This window comes from Orcinus orca, chromosome 18, assembly GCF_937001465.1.
Source record: "Orcinus orca chromosome 18, mOrcOrc1.1, whole genome shotgun sequence".
NCBI lineage: Eukaryota > Metazoa > Chordata > Mammalia > Artiodactyla > Delphinidae > Orcinus > Orcinus orca.
The window spans coordinates 2,297,359-2,319,922 of NC_064576.1; the positions used below are offsets into that span (position 1 = coordinate 2,297,359).

Below are 22,564 nucleotides of genomic sequence, written 5' to 3' on the forward strand. Positions count from 1 at the left end.
CCCGCCCCGGGGAAAGGTCGCGGGTCCGCCCACGATCCAGGTCCACCTGCGCGGGCGGGGGCCAGGTGCGGCGCGCTGTGAGCGGCGCGCGGCGCGGGCGGGACGTGGGGGGCGGGGCCCGAGGCGAGGCCCGGGGCGCCGGGCGTCTGGGGGCGGGGCTGGGGGCGGGGCCGGGGCGACCTGGACCTGGTGCCGACCGCCGCGGTCTGGGCGCCCGAGGTGGCCGTCGGTCTGGGTCGCAGGCTCCAGCCCAGAGCGGAGACGCGCTTCCTCTTCCGCATTCCCAGGCGTCCGGAGGAGAGGGTACAAGTTCGGGGTCCCCGCGAGTCCGAGTCTCCGCGAGTCCCGGGTCTGAGCAGACTCGGCGCGTCCGGCTGCTCTAGCCGCACTCCGGGCGCACGGGCCGGAGGGCGCGGGAAAAAGGGAGGGGTGCCTCCTGCCGGAAGATGAGGAAGCCCGACGGGAAGATCGTACTTTTGGGGGACATGAACGTGGGCAAGACGTCGCTGCTGCAGAGGTACATGGAGCGGCGCTTCCCGGACACGGTCAGCACGGTGGGCGGTGCCTTCTACCTGAAGCAGTGGCGCTCCTACAACATCTCCATCTGGGACACTGCAGGTGAGGGGTGAGGGGCTTCCAGCTGGAGAGAAGCGTCCCCCAGGGCAGGGGTCCCTCAGGGCCGGGGTCTCCCAGGGCAGGGTCCCCCAGGGTAGGCACGTCCTGCCCCACACAGGATCCGGCCCTTGCTCCGCAGGTGTCTGCATCTCCGGGATCAGGCCCCTAGTCACAGTGTGGGACCACCCTTGGCCCCTCTTACTTGACTCCTTTGCTGGTTGGGAATCTGTTCAGCCACTGGGTGCATCTTAGCGACAGTCCAGGAGAACACCCTGGGCTCCAGAGAGTGTGCTGGTGACTTGCGTACCAGAGCACCCAGCCCAGCCAGCTAGTGGCAACCAGAGGCATTTAAGTGCTCCCACCGACAGGATCTCAGCTGCTATCCACAACAGCCTTGCTGAGGGGTGAGCAGAGCTAGTATAAATTACCTGTCCTTACAAAAGAGAAAACAGAGGCTCTGAACTCCCTGAGGGTTTAGGCAGGAAAGTAGGAAGCAGAACTCAGTTCTCCCTCAGTGCCAGGCATGTCTGCATTTTCCACTTATCCGCCGCGTGATCTAGGCTCATGTGTGTTATGGGGTTTTGAAGTGATTGTCTGTAGAAGCATTTTTAAGATAGGTAATAATTATTTTTGGTGCGTGTAGTATATTTGTGTTTTTTCAAAAGTACAGTATTTCAGAGGATCTTGATTCAAGCTTTCAGTTTGTTAACTCAATAATTACACTGACGTTAGAGTGTTACAATAGAATATATTTCCTTCCCCATGAAAACGAATAAAGTACCGCAAGTAAATAAACTGTAAATACTATGGCCCGTTTGCAATGGGCATGACTTTTTGAAAGCCTGTAACTTTAAGGTCTGACTTTTTAAATGTCTGCACGTAAGTTTTTTATTTGTTTTGTTTTTTTATTTTACCTTGTGCCATGCGGCTTGCAGGATCTTAGTTCCCTGACCAGGGATCGAACCTGGGACCATGGTGGTGAAAGCACAGAGTCCTAACCACTGGACTGCCAGGGAATTCCCTAAATGTCTGCACTTTAAGAAGTGATATGTATTCTGGAAGGTCTGGTCCAGAATTTTAAAATTGCCAACTTGGGTGCACCAGTCAGCTGAATAAACAGGATTATAACTCACCTTGTTTTTAAAACTGAATTAATGAAGGCCGCTCTCGGACGTCTACCCCTCCTCTCTCCCTCCTGCTTTCTCTGCTGCTGTCTTTTTTTGTTGTTATGGCTGTTAACATCTTGACTAATTTATTTGAAAACATGCTCTGAATACAGCGTCTCCGAGGTACAAGTGTACCTTCCCTGCTCTGTTCTCCACCTCCAGGCTTCAGAGTGAGTGAAGTTCCTCTAAGATCCGTTACGTAAGCTGACTCTCTGGCACTAAGCATTTGGTAGCGGTGGAACGAGGGCTGTAGGAATCAGACCACGTTAACACGATGCGTCTGCCTGTTTGGTATAAGGCTGGTCCTGAGGCTCCTTTGGTTGACTGGTTGGGCCTCACTGCTGTCCTTGGTTTATAAGAGGGTGATGCAGGGTTGGAGCTGGGAGACCCAAACCCAGAGGCCTCTGGTGGCTGCTGTTGGAAGCTGACCTTTACCACGTGGCGTGGTGTTTCTGGAACAGGAGCTGACCGTTGGTGTCAGCAGGCGTCTTGGCATCCAAGGTATGAAGGAGCAGTGTAATTTCGATCAACCACTTTCTTCTTCGGTGCCAAGGACGTGGTGCAGCTGGATTCTCGACTGCCAGAGAATTTTGTAATAAGGCTGATGAGATGTCCTCGGTATCTTGTTGGGCTCCCGGGGGAAGCGACTCACTTCCTGGCTGCCCGGGCTGCCGCCTTCTTCCCGGAACCCTGAGTGTGGGCACTGGGGGCCCCAGGCCCCTTCTCCACATTGCTCACCTCCTGTGTACACACATTCAGGGTGACCGAGGCTCAGAGGCAGCAGTGACACAGGCCACCTCTGTGCCTGGCTCTCCAAGGACGGTGGGGTTATGTGCAGCTTGGAGGGAAAAGGCAGGTATGAATCTTTGCCTCTTAGGTAATCCTTGTTGAAAATGCAAAAGTTTAACTTTTAGGCGATTCTCTCCTTTTTCTCCTTTTGCCTTGCCCTTAAACTTCCTTTATATTCCACATTGTCTTCTAAGTTGCATTCGTTTTAATTTTTGTAGCTGAGGCAGAAGGACGGGGACCAGCTAGAGGATGCACGGTTTTGATCGCCGCTCTTGGTCACGTGGCGCGGGTGGGGTGGGAGGGTGTTGAATAAGAAAAATGACAGCTGCTGCCCGAAGCCTGCCGGCGGAGCGGTGAGTGAGCCAGAGCGCGGAGAGGAGATTTGCTGGGCTGTTAGGTAGTTCTCTTAGTCAGCTGGCACAGGACTGCTTCCAAGGCAGTGCGACAGTAGATGGGGCTGGAGCTGGTTCCACCAAGTTTCTCGAATTCTCCCAGGCTCTGTGCGTTGCCCAATTCCAAAGCCACTTCTGCATTCATCACAGCAGCATCCCACTCCCAATATCAGTTTTAGTTTCCTACTGCTGTCATAACCAATGACCACAAACTTTGTGGCTCCAAGAGAGGTGAGATTCAGAGCACTTGATTGAAGATCTTTCCCTTGAACAACTTTAGTGCAGCTCAGGAGAGGATGCTGCAGTTCCGGGTCGTGAAATCACGGTTTCTGTGGGAGGGGAATGTAATTGCTCACGCCGTGAAGTTACCTAGGAGGTCTGGGCCTCCTGTGCAGGACCGAGCGCCTGCATCCTGTGAACGGCTGTGCTGTCCTGGGGGAGCATCTGTGGGGCGTGGGGTGGGGCGTGAGTGAAGATGCCAGAAGACACGGACTGTCCATCTGAGGACCACGAGCCCTGGTCACGCTCCTTCTGCTCTGCGTGGAAGCTGCAGCCCCCCTGCCCTGCTTCTAGATCCGGGGGATGGTGGGGATGCTGTGTCGGAAGTGGGGTTCGTTCAGGTTGGAAGAGGCGGCAGTGTTGTGGACCCGCCTGGAGAAGAGCCGTCTTTGCCAGGGGACGCAGAGTTGCTGATCCTTGACGCTTTGGACCGGCCTGCGAGGGCTGCGTGTTTAGCCTTGCGAGACTGGCACAGAAGTGGGTGGACAGCCCGTGCAACGTGTGCACGGAGCCAGTGGTGGAGGACTCGGCTTTTAGCTCTCTTAATTTATTAGTGCAGCTGCTGAGTGGGTTTTGAGGTCCTAATCCCGACAAGCAGAATTGGTGTGACACGGGGCATCTAGCAGATGACCTCCCCTTTCTGCAGATCTGGGGGCTGACCTGGACCTCACCATTGCCCTATGTAGTGTTATTGGCGCCCCGCCCACCCAGTGTTTTACAGCAGCAGAGCTGAGTGGCTGCAGCAGAGACCATAGAGCACAGAAAGACAAAAACGTTCACCCTGGCCCTTTGCAGAAATAGTTTGCTGACTCCTGGTTTAGGTCACATAAAAAGGAAAGTACTTTTCTAAAAGTCTTTCTGTAGTTTTAGAAACTCCCCGAAGAGTTTAGCATTTAGGGATTGAGGAGACCCCTGGTTCAGTTAAACTCTGACACGCAGCTCTCAGATTTCTCCTGGGTGTCCACTCAGAGCTAGATTGGGGGAGGGTGGGGCCTGGATTAAGATTAGCCTGGGCTCCTACTGAAACACTGTTCTTGGAAATAAATCTTAGATTAGGTTTGGGATCTGGAAGCTAAGCCTGCAAAGCCTGTGTTGTAGGTGGTCCATGTCTTTGTGGGTGGTCCACATCTTGGTAGGTGGGTCAGTGTCTTTGTAGGTGGTCCACATCTTTGTAGGTGGTCCATATCTTTGTGGGTGGTCCATGTCTTGGTAGGTGGGTCCATGTCTCTGTGGTGGTCCACATCTTTGTGGGTAGTCCGTGTCTTGGTAGGTGGGTCAGTGTCTTTGTAGGTGGTCCACATCTTTGTAGGTGGTCCATATCTTTGTGGGTAGTCCGTGTCTTGGTAGGTGGGTCAGTGTCTTTGTGGGTGGTCCACATCTTTGTGGGTGGTCCATATCTTTGTGGCTAGTCCGTGTCTTAGTAGGTGGGTCAGTGTCTCTGTGGTAGTCCACATCTTTGTGGGTGGTCCACATCTTTGTGGGTGGTCCATGTCTTGGTAGGTGGGTCAGTGTCTTTGTAGGTGGTCCACATCTTTGTAGGTGGTCCACATCTTTGTGGGTGGTCCGTGTCTTGGTAGGTGGGTCAGTGTCTCTGTGGTGGTCCACATCTTTGTGGGTGGTCCACATCTTTGTGGGTGGTCCATGTCTTTGTGGGAGGCCCACCTCTTTGTGGGTGGGTCACATCTTTAGCACTACTGAAGATTTTGAATGGGCGTCCTCTGGGGTCAAGGCGTCATTTGTAGAATTCCTTTGCTTTCTTGAGCAGAAACAGTGACCTGAATATGAATGTGGGTATTAGGGTAGGTGGAAGAAAATCTACTGTCTGGGCTCAGCAGGGTGGACAGAGAGCCATTGTACGGAGAGATCTCAGAGGACGAAGGCTGCCAGGGCGCAGCTGCACGTGCTGGGAGGTCCGCCTGGAGTCTCCCTGGAGGAGGTGCTGGGAATTCTGGGGGTGGGTGGGGGGAGGTATTTAAGGCTCACTAGTGTGGTGCGATTCGGGAGACTTTAACTAATTGAGGTCCACCACATTTGTGAACTAATAGCTGGATCATGTTAATGTCTCTGGGCGATAATTCCACGCTTCATTGTCGTCTTTAAGTTCGCAGGAGAAATGGAAACTTTATGATTCCTAATTGAACCCCTCTCACCTGGCTGAGACTTCACAGAACTTCCCTCTTTGTGAAAAAGAAATTTTACACACATGCACATGTGTGTACATACATGAGTTTAAAGGAGTTTTTATTCTTAGAATGAGGGCTTCGTCACTGTGATGACAGACTCTCGCGGCCCCTTTCCTCTTGCCCTCCTGTTATGGAGTCAGGTGCCTCAGGGCTGAGCCAGAGGTGCTATTTGGAATTTGTCACACGTGCCCTGTCCGCCTCTGTTTTCACCTTTGCTTGTGGCATCTCTCTCTCCAGGACGTCCCCTCTCCTGGCGATCCCCAACTTGAATTTTGTCCCATCTTCCAAGGTCACATACTTTGTGAAGCAGTCACGGTAGCGCCAGATTCCTGCTTGCTCCAGACTGTACTACCACGTGACCTGGCGTGCCTTACTGTGTTCTGCCTTTTATCTGTTTTGTTACCGGTTTGTCTTTCCTCTGACTTACAGGCTCTTGGAGGGAAGCATTTGGGTTGTATTCATTTTTACGTTCTCCACAGACTAGCATTTTACTCTGCAGTATTTTCTTTTTAAGCTAAGTTTTGCTGGATGAAGTCGTTGAAAGCAATGGGAACAATTTGGAGCGGCCGAAGTTTGCAGTTTTATGGTCTTAATGATGTATTGACTCTGAATGATAAAATCAGTGTAAAAATGTCATTGTCATGGGTCCTATAATGCAGCCAGAAATAGGCCGGTGTATGCCTGGTGAGGAAATACTGGTTCCTGATGTCAATTATACGTGCCCTTGGAACAACTCTTCAGAGACTCCTGTCTCTTTTGACTTTGATACATTACGAGTCTATTTAGAGACGGAGAATAACACACTGGGACTCCTGTTTCTGGGCAGCTGGAGCAGAAGTACTTTCCCCTCCTCTTCCCACTAATTACAGCTAAAATCTTTGGGGTATTATATATAAAACAAGCATAAGAAGACTCTGAAAGATGGAGAGAAGAGGGCAGACTGCCCAGGGACCTCGGGATTCAAAGGGTGACCCCGTGGTGAGCTCCCTGGGTTTCCTTTTTGCCTCATGTATCCCAGACTTGGAGCTCAAGAAACCAGAAATTTAGAAATGCCAAAGGCTACGGACAAAGCAAGACAAAAAAGGCTACTCTCCCACCAGAGGACCAGGAGAGAGGTAGCACAGTAAGACAGAAGCCTTTTAGACACTAACTGCTGTACTCTAGCCAACACACAGGAAACACTGGACCCACACCCACCCAGAAGGCCTTGCAGGAACGAGGGCTTCCCCCCTGCCTGGTGGTAATGAGGCACCCCAACTCCCCCACTAGGGGGTGTTGGAGAAGGCCTGCTAGGGTGGTGGGCTCTCATGTCCGGCAGGTGGTAACAAGCCGCCCCCACCCTGCCCACTTCATGGGGCCACGGGAGGCTACGTGGGAAACTTGGGCGTTTTCCAGAAGAGAGGCAGTGCGTGCCCGGCCCCTCAGCTCATGCCGAGTTGATGTCAGAGGGAACCAGCCAAAATGCAAGGTTTAAGTAAGACCCAGAGTCTCATAACGCAGTATGAAAATGTCCAGGTTTCAATCAGGAATCACTCATCGTACAAGAACCAGGAAGATCTCAAACTGAATCCAAAAAGGCAATGAATAGATACCAGCACCAAGATGGCAGAGATGGCAGCGTTATCCGACCAAGGCTTCAAAGCCGCCACCGCAAGAAAGCTTCCGTGAGCAGTAACCGTCGCACTAAACCAATGAGAAAAAATAGAGAGGCTCAGAAAAATAGATCAAAAGAAGACCTCATGGAAATTTCTGAGCTGAAATAATACAACCCAAATAAAAGACTTGGTGGATGGACTCAGTGAGGGAATGGAGGAGAGAGAGGAAGGAAGCCAGGAACTGGAAGATAGAACCATCAGCTCACCCGATCTGAAATACGGAGAGAAAACAGAATGAAAATGAACAGAGCCGCAGGGACCTGTGGATAAAATATCTAACATCGTGTCATTGGGGTCTTGGAAGGAGAGGAGAGAGGGTGGGGCTGAAAAGGAATAGCAGGAATAATGCCTGAAAACTGTCCAAATCTGGCAACACACATAAACCTGAGGATTCCCGAATCCGAGAGCATCACAAACAGGATAAACCCAAAGAAACCCAAACTCCAAAAACTAAAGACAAGGAAAACATCTTGAAAGTGGTCAAAGGAGGAAAAAAGATTATAATGACGGCAGATAACTCATCAGAAACCATGGCGGCCAGAAGGAAGTGGCACAGTACTTTCCAAGTGCTGAAAACAAAGATGAAGACTATTGATTTATTTAAAAAAATTTTTTGTAGAAGTATAGTTGATTTACAGAGTTGTGTTAGTTTCTTCTGTATAGCAAAGTGACTCAGTTACACACACATATATACGTTTTTCATATTCTTTTCCATTATGGTTTGTCACAGAATACTGAATATAGTTCCATGCGCTATAGAGACCTTGTTGCTTATCCATCCTACTTATAATAGTTTTGCCTCTGCTAATCCCAAACTCCCAATCCTTCCCTCCCCACCCCTCCTCCCCCTTGGCAACCACAAGTCTGTTCTCTGCGTCTGTGAGTCTGTTTCTGTTTTGTAGATATGTTGATTTGTATCATATTTTAGATTTCACATATAAGTGATATCATATGGTATTTGTCTTTCTCTTTCTGACTTACTTTGCTTCGTAGGATGATCTCTAGATCCATCCATACTGCTGCAAATGGCGTTATTTCATTCTTTTTGATGGTTGAGTCATATTCCATTGTATATATGTACCACATCTTCTTCATCCATTCATCTGTTGATGGACATTTAGGTTGTTTCCATGTCTTGACTATTGTGAATAGTGCTGCTATGAACATAGGGTGTGCATGTATGTTTTGAATTATAGTTATGTCTGGGTATAAGGACTATTGATTTATAATTCTTGTTCATCTTCAGTTCCAAAAAATGATTCTGGAAAGACGTGCTTCTGTTATATATGCCACAACCTTGACTCAGAACTTCTCACCTGTTCTCTTCTTTAAATGACAGTATAAGGCAATTTAACGTGCAATTTAATGTGCTATTGTTTAATGTGCTATCGAGGTAAACCTTGGAGTTTTCCTTCCCACATGAATTTTAAAAGCTTTTGGCTTTGTAGCTTAAAAATCCACAAGTTTTGCCTATATAATAGTTTTTGGGTGTTGGTAGATTATCTTGGTTTGTTTTAAGTAAGGTTTATTGAATGTTTGCACATAAGCAGTAAAGTTCACCCTGAGTTTTTAGTTATAGGAGCTCTGACAAACATATACAGTTGTGTAACACAAGTACAACCCAAATACAAACTATTTCCATCATTTAAAACAAATCCCTGGTCTCTCTGAGTCACCTTCTCTACTTACCCCAGCCCCTGGTAACATGGATCTGTTTCCTGTCCCTATAGTTGTCTTTTCTTTTCTTTTTAAAATATTTATTTATTTATTATTTATTTGATTTATTTTGGCTGCTCCGGGTCTTAGTTGCAGCATTCGGGCTTCTTTGTTGCAGCATGCGTGTGGGGTCCTGTTCCCTGACCAGGGATCGAACGCAGGCCCCCTGCGTTGGGAGCGCCGAGTCTTACCCGCCGGACCACCAGGGAAGCCCCTATAGTTGTCTTTTCTAGGAGCATACAGGATGGAGCATCTTGAGTCTAACCTCTTTTGCTTAATGCATTTGAGATCCACCTGTGCTGTTCAGTCCTGTTGATTGTTGAGTAACGTTCCGCTGTATGGATATACCATCGCCAGTTATCCATCCACCAGTTGAAGGACATTTGGGTTGTTTCAGTTTTGAGTGATTACGAGTAGTCACTGTAGGCATTCACATAGAGGTTTTTGTATGAACGTCAGTTTTCACCTCTCGGGTCAACCACCTAGGGGTTAGACGTCTGGGTTTTATAGTCAGTGTATGTTGAACACCAAGCTGACCCAACACCACTGGTTAAAAAGCCAGTTTTTGTTTTAGCTTCCATGTGAGATACTTCCATGTGAGATACTTCCATGTGAGATACTTACATTTCCATGTACCGACTTGGGAGGTAGTCTGTGTTGTGAACTAGTTAGTTAGCTCTTAAACACTTATGAAGAGAACGGTCTGTTTCTTGTTTTTCTTAGCTGACTTGACGCACCCACATGCGGGCAATTAGGCAATGAAAATTCCGTTGATTTCTCTGCCAGCGTCACAGAAGTGTTGCTGGAAAGGCAGGGCGCTTGGAGAGAGGCACTGGGAGGAAAAGACCCAGATTATAAGCTTTCAGCCTTGGCCATAAAACAGACAAGTTTAATGGCTCCCTCTGTCTCATCAGCAGAGTCCTTTGGAAAGAGGTTCACGCGTGGAGGCTGGTGACAGCTGCCTCGGCCACTTATCCCCGTGTTTTCACCCAGCCTTCAAAACCAGCTCTTCTCTGAGATCTGCCTTCCTGCCCAGCCCAAGCGAACCCAACCTCACACTAGTATTTCTCTTCCAAGAGAAGGCCAAGCCGAGCGTGTATCTCCTGCAAAGTGTTTCATAAACACTGGTTGATCTGTTCTTTGGACCAGGAGGAAGTGGGTGTGAACTGGTGGCTTCCCTCACGCTGGCCTGGCCTCTGTGGGCTGGTCTCAGGTCTCTGAAATAGCTTAGCTGCCCACTGCTCAGTTTCCCATTCTTTTGGCTCAAATAGCCTTGGACCTATGAGCAACGCGGAACTCAGCGTGGACCTCTCTGGGTTTGCTCGCAGCAAAGACGAGACCAGTTGGACGATTGTAGGAGCATCCTTCAGCTCTGGAGGGTCTTCATTTCCGAGCACAGCAGGTGTCAGTAAACTTGGCATATCCATTGCAGGTACCCACGTCGCAGGGGCACACAGAGTCCGGTGTAATCCTGTAAAACTAGAACAGGATTTAAAGATCCACTTTTTCAGCCTCTTCCTCTTTCAGATGAAGAGACAGCCGCGGGAAGTTATTTGTCCAACGTCCGAGGACCAGTTGGTGCAGAAAAGGGGCTGGAGCTAGGGACCTGTGACTCCTTGACCAAAGTCTTCACACTGTTTACACCTTATTTCATGCCGCCTTTCCCTCTATCGTGGACGCTTCTTTTCATTTTAGGGGCCCCTGTGCTTTAAAATCCTCCCCTGCTACAGTCTTCTCAGAAATCAGGGTGGTGTCCTGAGGAAAGCTGGCTTGCGAAGTGTTTTCCGAGGCCGTCCAGGTTGCTGACTCACGGCCCTTCCTTCCTGGGGCTCCTGCCTGTGTGAATAGCAGGGATTACCTTGGCTTCAGCGGTGCCAGACACCATGCTGAGTGCTTTGGGGACCGTATCTCTTATTTCCTACAACTACTTTGTGGGGTTGGTATTTTTTTTTTTTTTTTTTTTGCGGTACGCGGGCCTCTCACCGTTGTGGAGCACAGGCTCCGGACTCACAGGCTCAGCGGCCATGGCTCACGGGCCCAGCCGCTCCGCGGCATGTGGGATCCTCCCGGACCGGGACACGAACCCGCGTCCCCTGCATCGGCAGGCTGCGCCTCTACTGCTGCGCCACCAGGGAAGCCCTTGGGCTTGGTATTTTTATTACCTCCCTTTCGCAAGCCAGGAAGCTAAGGCTCAGGTCATGCTGAATGCTGGGGAGCCCGGATTTGAGGTCGGCTTCTCATCGCAGTTAGTGGGTTCCTTTCCACTCTTCCCACCACTGCGTGGGTGCCCAGGCACTTAACTTCAGTGCCCTCCGCGGGCAGAATGCTCCCCCGACACGCTGCCCTGGAACGCCATCCACGGAGACCAGGGTGAGATGCAGACTGGCTCCCTCACGCCTGGGTAGCACCCAGACAGAGCAGAACAAGTGAAACAGCGCAGCGGGCACTGACAAGAGGAGAATGAGGCCTACTGCCCTCGCCCCCCCATGCCCTCGTGAGCACGCGCTGGGCCCGTGACGGAGGATGGATGTTATTAGACGGCCAGTGACTAGCATTTACATTTACAACTTTTGATTTCAGTGGCCTACGTTAGAAGTTTTGATTTCCGGTTTGTCTGTGATTTCTCATCTGCTATTTGAAAGAGGGTGCGGGGCCGGGACCTCGCTTTTTTCCTGGGTTCATGATATTTATTTGGTTCCCCATTGTTGAAGGGCCACTTGTATTTCCACAAATGCCTGAACCCAGGCATCAGAAGCATTTCTGGGGGCTTCCTGGTGGCACAGTGGGTTAAGAATCCACCTGCCAATGCAGGGGACACGGGTTCAAGCCCTGGTCCGGGAAGATCCCACATGCAGCGGAGCAGCTAAGGCCGTGCGCCACAACTGCTGAGCCCACGCATCACAACTACTGAAGCCCACACGCCTAAAGCCCGTGCTCCACAACAAGAGAAGCCACGGCGATGAGAAGCCCGCGCACCGCAACGAAGAGTAGCCCCCGCTCACCGCAACTAGAGAAAGCCTGCGTGCAGCAACGAAGACCCAATGCAGCCAAAACTAATAAATTAAAAAAAAAAAAAAAGCCCTTCTGTCTTGGAGAACAGGCCTGGTGGAGGAAGGCGGCCTCAGGCCTGTGGTGTGTAGGTGCCCCTGCTGTGTGTGGGTGACTGGAGGGCATTATTAGGGACTGGGTTAGAGTTGAGGGTGTGTGGTGGTCACTCTTCTTTGTGGAGAAAGCAGTTCGCCTCCATTTGCACAAGACTTGATCATTCCCGGGCTGCTCTCTGCGTGTTCCTGTTTTCCTCCGTGAACCCAGGGCTCCTGCATCTGTGGCCCGTGGACACCTGTGCCCTCTTGACGTCTCTGAGCTGCTCGTGACATCGGTCGGGCTCCCTCATTAAATGAGATCACCAAGATCTTTAACATGTGTTTATTTTTTGCATCTGTGGGAGAGTTATGATTTTGCCCTTTCTTGAAAATCGTCTTTTAACACGTGTCAGGGTGGAATTGCTTAAACAATGCTTGCCCAGATCTCGTTCTTGTCCTAACAGAATTCAGAGGCCCTCCACCGCCATTAAAGCTCATCGCCTGGCGTTGCCTTACCCGAGGTATTCCTGCCGCTGTCGGGGTTATGAGCTGCTTACGTCCTGCGGGTCCTTGAGCAGCTGTGTGGCTGCTCTGGGCCTCTGCTTCGAGATCCGTACAGTTGTGCCACTAATGGTGGGGAGGACGAGGTGCATTAGGTGTGCATGTGCTTGTGTGCATGTGTGTACTGTAGGTATATGTGTGTGCGTGTGTGCACGTAGGTATACGTGTGTGTCTGAATGTGTTGTACATGTGCATGTGTGTGCATGTAGGTATACACGTGCGTGTGTGTATGTGTTGTACATGTCTGTGTGTGCGTGTGTGTGCACACCCATCTAGCTTGACACTCTGCATGGCGCTCGGAGTGACACTGCAGCCAGGGTGGGCTCTGTGCCGACCTGAAGGGAGCACGAGCTGACTCGGTTAGAGGAACGGGATTCAGCTGATTGAAGGAAACTGGTGAGGATGCCATCCCAGGGAGCCAGGGGACAGCAGTTCTTCCTTTCTGCCTGGCCGCTTGTCCCGAAAAAGGACAAGTCCATGTGAATGGAGGACGTTTTTAACACTTTCTGAGTTTCTGTCGTGACGGGAGCCCTCCTGTGAGGCTCTTGCTTCCGGGGTGGCCGTGAGTGGTGTGGCCTCAGATCACGGTGCCGTGTGTGGCTTGTTTTCAACAACCCCTGGGCTGTGTGAGGATACGTTGCTCCCACTTTTCAAAGCCTGTTGACCTACTGTTCTCTTAGCCGGGCCCCTTTTCTATAGCAATTGCAAAAGCACATTCCGAACCTAAGTGATTTCCAGTCTGATTAACTCTCGTTAGTTACTGTGTGACCGCGGGCCCTGGCAGTGTCGCCTTTCAGCTTCCCCGGTTGAGCAGCTGCTCTGTCTGTAGCTGTTCCCCGGGCGCCGAGGACCAGGGAGGGGGCGGCAGAGGGGGACGTGCAGACGCGGCACACGCAGGGCTGGGCTGCAGGGTTGGCCGTGTTACTGCTGCACGCGTCTTGGGGTGATGAGAGCCTCCCGGGACTGCTCCATGGTCACCGTCCCCCTGCCACTGCTCCTCGTGGGAGCCCCAGGGCGGCAGCCGCAGAATCCAGGCCCCGCCCAGACCTTCCCAATGAGAACCTGCATTTTAACCGCATCGCTAGGTGATTCAAGGTCCAGGTCATGAGCCTGGGCTTGCTGCAGCCGCGGGCAGATGAGCTGTGAGTTTCCAGAAGGGCGAGGGTCAGGCCACTGGCACTCGCTGGCGCTGTCTTTACATGCAGTTCTACCATATCTGTCCATCATCTTTCTACCTGTCACTCATCTGTCCATCATCTTCCTTCTACCTCTCTATCGTCTGTCTATTTTTAACCATAGGGGATTTTTTTGTGGTAAAATACACATAACACAGCGTTTTACTCATTTTTAAGTGTACAGCTTGCTGGTATTAAGCATGTTCAACTGTCACCACCATCATCTCCAGAACGTTTTCATCTTCCAGCTGAAGCTCCAACCCCATTAAACACAAAACCCATCCCCCTCCCTCCAGCCCCTGGCAACCCCTTTTTTGCTTTCTATCTCTGTGAATTTGTCTATTCTAGGGAATTATTTAGAATGTTTACTTTTACGTATAGAATACTTGGATGTGGTTGATTTGAAAGGCTTTTTGTACTGTGAAATTGATACAGTTATATCTAGGTGCCCAATCATCCCCAGAAGGTGTTTCTGATTTTACAATGTGTGTCTATGGAAAATGTACTTTCTAGGGAATTTTATTAGAACACACCCAATCTGTTAAGCAACAGGTACCTAGACATTGTAAACATACGTAAGATCCTTTGTTTCCGTAGGACTGTTCAGAAAAGGTTTCATATACTTCCCTTGGGTTAGAATTACAGCGCTCCCCGCTTATCCTTGGGGGACGCGTTCCGAGACCCCCAGTGGATGCCTGAAACTGTGGATGGTACCAAGCCCTATACATGTTATATTTTTCTTATACGTACATACACATGATAAAGTTTAACTTATAAATTAGGCACAGTAAGAGATGAACAACAATAACTAAAAATAAAGTAGAACAATTATAACAATACCCTGTAGTGAAACAGCACACAATTCAAAACATGACTTGCTTATTTCTGAAATTTTCCATTTAATATGTTTGGACTGTGGTTAACCAAGTGTCATCTGAAACCTCGGAAAGTGAAACCTCGGAAAGTGAAACCTCGGATAAGGGAGGTGATTGTAACAGGAAAACATTTGTTCTCTGCTGTGTATTTCTCAGAAGACTTTATATTATGGAGAAGAAGACAGAAACATTCTGTTAGAAATAACTGGGGTATTGACTGAGTGGGGTACTCCAGATAAGAAGCCATTCTAGATAACTTAATATCTTGAGAAAACCCTTTATAGAGTCAAAGAGTTTTCTTAACATGGTATTTGCAGTTCAGTCTTGTCTTTGAAACAAGTTAAAACTTGCTTCAAAAGATCTGAAATGATTTTAGTTTCCTGCTTTAATAAGTAGAGAATTTCGCAAATAATTGACTTTTTCTTTGATAGTCTCTCTTTTTTTTTAACCCCACATTTGTTTATTTATTTATTTATTTTTGGCTGTGTTGGGTCTTCGTTTCTGTGCGAGGGCTTTCTCCAGTTGCGGCGAGCAGGGGCCACTCTTCATCGCGGTGCGCGGGCCTCTCACTATCGCGGCCCCTCTTGTTGCGGAGCACAGGCTCCAGACGCGCAGGCTCAGTAGCTGTGGCTCACGGGCCTAGTTGCTCCGCGGCATGTGGGATCCTCCCAGATCAGTGCTCGAACCCATGTCCCCTGCATTAGCAGGCAGATTCTCAACCACTGCGCCACCAGGGAAGCCCCTGATAATCTCATTTTAAAAAGTAATTCTCACAGGACAGCAGAGTATCTGTTGAAGGTAAAGGATATTGGATTTAATATCCTGGTACGTGAGAGTTTTTGTTTTTTAAAGTTAAATCTGTTACATAAGTGTATTTTCTTTGGATTTGCCTTTTTTCTTAATACTAGAGTGTTAAAGAAGGTCCCTTTATTTGAATTATTTGGTCTTGTTATTGAATTATTTTTAGTAAATCCATGTCTGAAAAGAGTGAAGCAATTTGAGAATTAAATTCCAGTTATAATTATATGACCTTGAGAATTATTTCATGAAGCCCCGTCAGTGAGTCACAGGCAAGGGATTAACTCATGTGCAGGTAAGTATTTGGGGGGTTCGTACGGCCTATGATGTATTCTTGGTTTTTGTTCAGCCTTCAAATTGCGAAACAGAAACAGCAGAGGTGACACGTATGCTGATTTGGGTAAATGTCATTGTATATGTATTGAAATGCGAAAAGAAATCCGTTTTTCTGAAACACTTTTCCTCTTCCCCGTATGTTGCCATTTCTTTAGTTGGAAATCATTTGGGGTTTGGGTTCCTTTACTTATAGAAGGAAGAAAGTCTCATTTTACAGGCGTGGGTCAGGATGACCTTCGTTAAATAGTTGCTGATTGATCTGGTAGTCAGATGAAATGGAAAAGCTGTTTTTCATTTCATTACTAGTGTAAGCCCGTGGGCTTCCTAGACTCAAAGAATAATCATTGGCCTTTGTGTCAGGAAGCACGGCTATGTTTAGAATGCCTTTTAATGGTCACAGACGATTAAGAACAAAACTAAAGGACCTATAAATGCAAGCAACTAAGTTGGATTATTGGATTTAAAATAATAGTTTATCTTTAAAGTGTTATCTCATCACTGCCTTTGACGGTGTCATTCATTAATCTGTGTTGAGGTTTTAGGTCTTCCTTCTGGCAGAAAAGATACCCCAGTAATATGGTGGGGTAGGATTTTTTTCCTTTTCAACTTCTCGACGTTCATCTCCAGCTGGTGGCTGTTGGATCAGTCTCTGCCTGCGTGGAATTTTCGTGAGGTTCCTGTAGGTGAGCCTCAGGCAGGGCAGTGGGAAGGGTCTGCTCCCTGGGTGATTCTGCCCGGGCGCTGAGGCCAAGCTTTAAGCCCGCGTAGATGGGAAAGTGCGGGGCAGCCTCCAGCCCCGTCTTGGCGTTGCTGTCACCATCTGAGAAGAATCCCTGCAGGGCGTCCACACCCTGTGGGACGTGCTTCTACCGGAGGACTCCTGCTTTCGCTGTTGGTGCTTCTCTTGCCTTTTGGGATTTGCTCAATTTCTGATGAGAGAGCTGTTGCAGAAAGCATCCCATTGTTACTTATTCTAGACTTTGAAATACTGCCATTCTTTTTCGAGCCCAGTTTTGTCCCGCTAACCCTTCTCGGAGCAGGACTTGATCTGACAGTGCAGCCCCTGGACCCTGGACCCTGGACCCGGCGGCCGGGGTTCAGGACCCGCCTCTGCCATTCGCTGCCTGTGTGCCCCTGGCCTTTGTGCTCCTCTGTCAGCGTTTGCTTCAGGCCTGGGGGTGCAAATGAGGCCACAGTCCCCGCCAGGGGATGGGAGGGCGTAAACGGCCATGCGTGTAAAGGGCTCGGACGTAGTGAGTGCTGTAGATGGGTTAGCTCTTGGGAAAGTTAAGCACATGCAGTGCACTTGCTCTAAGAGCCAGGATAGCTCCCGGTTCTGTTCTGTCTGCTTGACGAGGTTCCTCCATGTGGACATTGTTCCTTCTTCTCCAGGAAGTCTCAGTCTTTGCTCGTAAAGCCCTTCAACTGATTGGACGAGGCCCACCGACATTATGCTGGGTGATCTGCTTTGCGAAGTCAGTGATTGCCGATGTTAATCACACTTAAAAAAAAATACCTTCCTGGCAACATCTAGACTTGCATCGGACCACAGAGCCGGGCACCACGGCCTGGCCACGCTGACACGTAAAATTAGGCATCACGCACGGCACGACGGTCGGTGGTGGATCACCCCCTCGTTTCCCGGAGCCTCTGCGTGGAGGGTGGGTTCTCAGATGAAGTGTCCGCGCCCTGTTGCCCCCTCAGTTTGCACACACAGGTGGAGGCAGCTGTGCCCAGCAGTGGCTCCACACAGCCGACCCCTTTTATCACCCTGGGAAGACACATGGACCCATCTTCTGACTGCATGAAAAGAGCTCTAAGCATCTGTTCTTTGCGAACGTTCCTGGGGGGCAGCTGTTTCCACGGCTGTTCTCTCACCAGATTCGCTATCAGTGTAGAGACACATACACGCAGAGGGAACGTTCCAGATCTTCCCTGTGACTGTAACCTGTAGTCAAATCGCGTCACACTGAACACAATGGAACTAAAGTCATCCTTCAGGTAGTATTATTTATAATGCTGCGGGTGGAACTTGGAAGCTTTAGAAAAGGATTTTGTTTCATGTTTGAAGCATCTCTCAGAAGGGAAGGGCGTCACTGCTCATTCTGGGCTGAGTTTCTCCGGGCTGTGCTGGGGCCCATCTCTGAGGTCGCCCTGGAGTTTTAATTGCTCCCCTCTCTGGTTCTGTGGATCTGGGTTTTTTTATCTTCATGTTGCCACATCGATATTTCTGTGGGCGTTTTTAAAGTTCCTCTTTCTTTCACTGTCTGCACTTAGATTTCCGGGTAGACCTCCCTCTACCAGGAAATCAGGATCCGCTCCCGGTTCTGTTCTGTCTGCTTGACGAGGAATAAGGAATAAGGGTCGTTCTGATTCTCACCCTGGATGACTGCCTCTTACCTCCCACTTCTGCTTAGCGGCTGCACGTCACATTCTCCGGGAGTACTTTTAAAGGGATTGGATACCCACACCCCTGCCCTGCCGGATCCTAGCTCCTGTGCTCTGGGGTAGGGGGTCCGAGCGTCACTATTTTTTAAAAGCTGCCCCCTCCCCTGTTTAAAATGTGCAGCCAGTGTTGTAACATGGTTTCTGGCGGCCGTACCACCCATTGGGTTATTTAAAACTATTTAAGCCAAAAGGACGCCACGCTCGGGGTGAAATGCTGGTCGTCATCTGGCCAGAGGACGCTGGAGCATCGAAGAGAATGCAATCAGGCGTTTGATCTTCATTGTCTAGCAGCAGGTTGGGGTGTTGTGGCCACTGACCTCTGTCCTCCTGCCCTGGGCTGGTTTTCAGTTCCAGTTACACAGTGGGTGGCAGCCACATGACAGAGTGTCCCCGAGAAATGGAGAGAAGGTCGTCCTCGGAAGGCAAGCCTCATACACATACGGAAGGTGTAGGAGATCGGTCAACAGCAAAGGTGACCAGCGGGCCCCAGGGGACAGTAAATGTGCTGATGAAGAGCTCAGACGGGGGCGGTCCTGGGATGGTGGAGCTGACCCTGAAGTTTGGGAGGAATCTGAGTCACGGTTTAATTAACCAGCACTCACGGAGGGCTTCACAGCTCCAGGCACAGCTCCAGCCCATTGAGTAAATTAATTCCGTTTTCACAAGCCCCTTTGGGTGGGTACTGTCCACATTTGGGTGATGGGAAGCAGAGGCCCAGGGAGTTAAGGACCTGCCCCCAGGGCACACGGTGAGGGTTAATGCAGACAGTCTGTCTGGGAGTCGGGCTCTTTGTAGGCGGTTAGACCTCAGACGGCCTGGTCTCCGGTACCGTGTCCTGGCTCTGGGCTCCACCTTCCTGCTTCTGTGGGCCACATCCTGTGCTTTCTGTGCCTTGGTTTCTCCCTCTGTGAAATGTGGGCAGGGGAAGGCCCACTTGGTGTGGTTACTGGGGAGACGGCGTGAGTTTGCTGAACGCCGAGGACTTGTTGACGGTTGTCACGCCGAGCCAGCTTCCTTCCGGCCATGAGTCCAGTGTTTCCTGTACCTGGGCTGGGAAGGGATGATGGAGATTAATCTCTCATCCCCTGTAGCAGACCACCCCATTGGTATCCTGGGTTCCCACTCCACATGTAGAGAATGGAATCAGCTCTCTGGGCGAATGGACAGTGCCTTTCTTGATCTGTGATTCTGAAGACCTGACTTGGGGTTCCGGCAAACCTGTTAGGTCCTCCCCCGGGACCCCGTCCACTGTGGCCAGCTGGCCTCCCTCTCCAGCCGCTCTGGACTCACCCACCCACGTCCAGCCAGTTTTGTTGCATATCAGGAGTTCGTTGTAGGATGTGTCTGATCGGATGCTGGTGGTGTTAACAGATTCTGTGTTTCTCCTTAACCATCAGGATAACTCACGCCCACCCCTGAACTGTGTTGGCGACACCAAGCTTAACGTGTCATTTCTTGTTTGTTAATTTTATTTTATTGTGGTAAGAACACTTAAGCTACCCTCTTACATGTTGTTAAGTGCACGTTACACTGTGGCTGACCTCAGCTACCGGGTTGCGTTTGCACAGCTCATCTCCATAAGTTTTGCATCGTGCTGGTGAAACTTCATGCCCGTGGCTAAGTGACTCCCCGTGTCCCCTCCCCACAGACCCTGGCAGCCACCATTCTGCTGTTCGGTTCCACGAATCTGACTATTTTAAATGCTTCCTAGAAGTGGAGTCGTGCAGTGTTTGTCCTGCAACTGACTTGTCAGCACCTCCAAGTTCCTTGCAGCTTTATTCACTGTAGCCACGAATGGAAGCGACTTACATGTCCTTTGACAGATGAATAGATAAGAAAATGTGGTATATGCATACAATGGAATATCATTCAGCTTGAAAAATAGAAGGAAATTCTGTAATATGCAACAACGAGGATACACCCAAGTGAGACAGTCACTCCTTGATTTGCGTCACAGACAGGCCAGAGCTCCTGGGCAGTCCCACGTCCACCCGTCCTGAAGCCCTGCGGTCCACCCACGGCCAGGGTGCCCAGGCCGCTTCCTGGAGGTGAAGGAGGCTGGGCCCCTCTCTCCGACCCCTGTCTCCAATGCCATGGCAGGCTGTACGGCAGGGGCCACGTACGCCAAGCCTGGCAGCCTGACCCTCCGCTGTGCTGGTTAAACTGGAAACAACTTGTGATTTTTCTTATTGCCGCCTCAGGGCTGGTGCAGGGTTAGCCCGGTGCCCTGGCATCCCCAGAATTGGACCACGAAGTAAAGGAGACTGCCAAAACTCCTAGAGCTGCAGCTTTGGAATTGGTGCTAAGGGACCTGGGTTGGGGAGAGAAGGGGGAGAGAGAGAGAGAGAGAGAGAGAGAGAGAGAGAGAGAGAGAGAGAGAGAGAGAGACAGAGGGAGAGAGAGAGACAGAGAGACAGAGAGACAGAGAGGGGGAGAGAGAGAGAAAGAGAGACAGAGAGGGGGAGAGAGAGAGAGAGTGACAGAGGGAGAGAGACAGAGACAGAGACAGAGAGAGAGAGAGAGGGACAGAGAGAGAGAGAGAGAGAGAGAGACAGAGGGAGAGAGAGAGAGAGGGACAGAGGGAGAGAGAGAGGGACAGAGGGAGAGAGAGAGAGAGAGAGAGAGAGAGGTGGAGAGAGACAGAGAGACAGAGAGAGGGGGAGAGAGAGAGAGAGACAGAGGGAGAGAGAGAGAGAGGGACAAAGGGAGAGAGAGAGAGACAGAGAGACAGAGAGAGGGGGAGAGAGAGAGAGAGGTGGAGAGAGAAGGAGCGAGAGAGAGAGGGACAGAGGGAGGGGGAGAGAGAGAGAGAGAGAGAGACAGAGGGAGAGAGACAGAGGGAGAGAGAGAGAGAGGGACAGAGGGAGAGAGAGAGAGAGGGACAGAGGGAGAGAGAGAGAGGTGGAGAGATAGAGACAGAGAGAGGGGGAGAGAGAGAGGGACAGAGGGAGAGAGAGACAGACAGAGAGAGAGAGAGAGGGACAGAGGGAGAGAGAGAGAGAGGGACAGAGGGAGAGAGAGAGAGAGGGACAGAGGGGGAGAGAGAGAGAGAGAGAGAGAGAGAGAGAAATACCCGATTTGAGTACGTGGGAAGGGAACCTGTGAGCATCCCAGTTCAAGCCCATCACCGATGAGGAAGTCATCGCTCTGAGGGGTCCAGGAGCTGCCATTACAATGGGCTGGCACCAGGGGCCTGGCTTCCGGCTCAGCGCACATTCACAGACTACTGGAAAACTTACTCAGCAGCCTTGGGTTCCAGTACGCCCAGAGCCAACCGCAAGCGGCCTTGTCTCACCACCTCCCCACTTAGTCTTCACCGCCTCTGTGATGCCAGAAATACCAGGCTCCCACTTAAATGCAATTAGGACTAAATTCAGAACCTTTGTTCCCTGTCGGACTAGCCTGTCTGATTATGGGCACGACGCTCCTTTGAAAGCAGCCTTAAAGCTCCAGATTACATCCAAAATGATATTTAAGAATTTCAAGCATGGGGGGCTTCCCTGGTGGCGCAGTGGTTAGGAATCCGCCTGCCAATGCAGGGGACACGGGTTCGAGCCCTGGTCCGGGAAGATCCCACGAGCCCGTGCACCACAACTACTGAGTCTGCGCTCTAGAGCCCGCGAGCCACAACTATTGAGCCCATGTGCCACAACAACTGACGCCCGCATGCCTAGAGCCTGTGCTCCGCAACAAGAGAAGCCACCGCAATGAGAAGCCCGCGCACCGCAACGAGGAGTAGCCCCCGCTCGCCACAACTAGAGGAAGCCTGCACACAGCAGTGGAGCCCAATGCAGCCAAAATAAAATAATAAAATAAGTAAATGTGGGGTATGTGTATATATATATATATATATATATATAAAGAATTTCAAGCATGGAAACTGCGTAATTGTAAATTCTTTAGCTGGGGTAACGGCATTTGATTTGTTTGCGCTGGTTGATGGGTAGCTGACAGACCGTGGGATTTGATCAGCAGCTCTTGTCCACCTCTTTTCAGGCTGGCTTTGGGATGCTTTAGTTCCTACTTCCTTTAGTTATTCTGCTTTCTCTTTTGGTACTATTATTATTTACTTTTTTGGTTTTTTAAAGGCAAACCAGACATTTTTATCTGGAAAGGAAAACTATTTTGGGCCTAGGCATTAACAGGTGCCCGCTGTCTTCAGAGAACTATGTAACAGAGCTGGAAGCAATTCTCCCGGGATGGCCGGCACGCTACTCTGTCACCCTCCTGTGAAATCTGGCGGGTGGGAGCTGACGGCATTTTTAGCTGTTGGAAAAACCTCTTGCTGCCAGGCTCGCTGTCTGTGAGATGAGCCTGTGTGAAAGGAAGAGTCCCAGCTCAGTGGTAATGATGGGGAAGCGTTTCTTGGTTTTCTTTGCTTCTTGGCTAAAGTTTCCTATTGCCAGTTTTGGAAGACGCGTTGCTCTTCATCTCCCATGGGCGTCCACGAAGGGATGGGAGAATGCTGTTTAGTTTCTGCCCGTAAGCTCACG

General features: G+C 50.2%; 1 protein-coding gene and 1 long non-coding RNA gene across 2 annotated transcripts in view; both read left to right on the forward strand.

The window, feature by feature from the left end:
- Positions 1-166: 166 nt before the first annotated feature.
- Positions 167-22,564, forward strand: part of RAB20 (RAB20, member RAS oncogene family) — a 31,939-nt gene continuing 9,541 nt past the window's right edge. The window contains exon 1 of the mRNA XM_004273604.4: positions 167-618. Within this exon, the coding sequence (XP_004273652.1) occupies positions 447-618 (172 nt within the window). The 5' untranslated portion in view covers positions 167-446. The remainder of the gene's footprint in view (positions 619-22,564) is intronic.
- On the forward strand, positions 3,417-9,373 carry LOC125961903 (uncharacterized). The gene is made up of 3 exons (XR_007473007.1): positions 3,417-4,416; positions 4,532-4,741; positions 4,819-9,373. It is a non-coding gene; the product is annotated as an uncharacterized LOC125961903 (long non-coding RNA).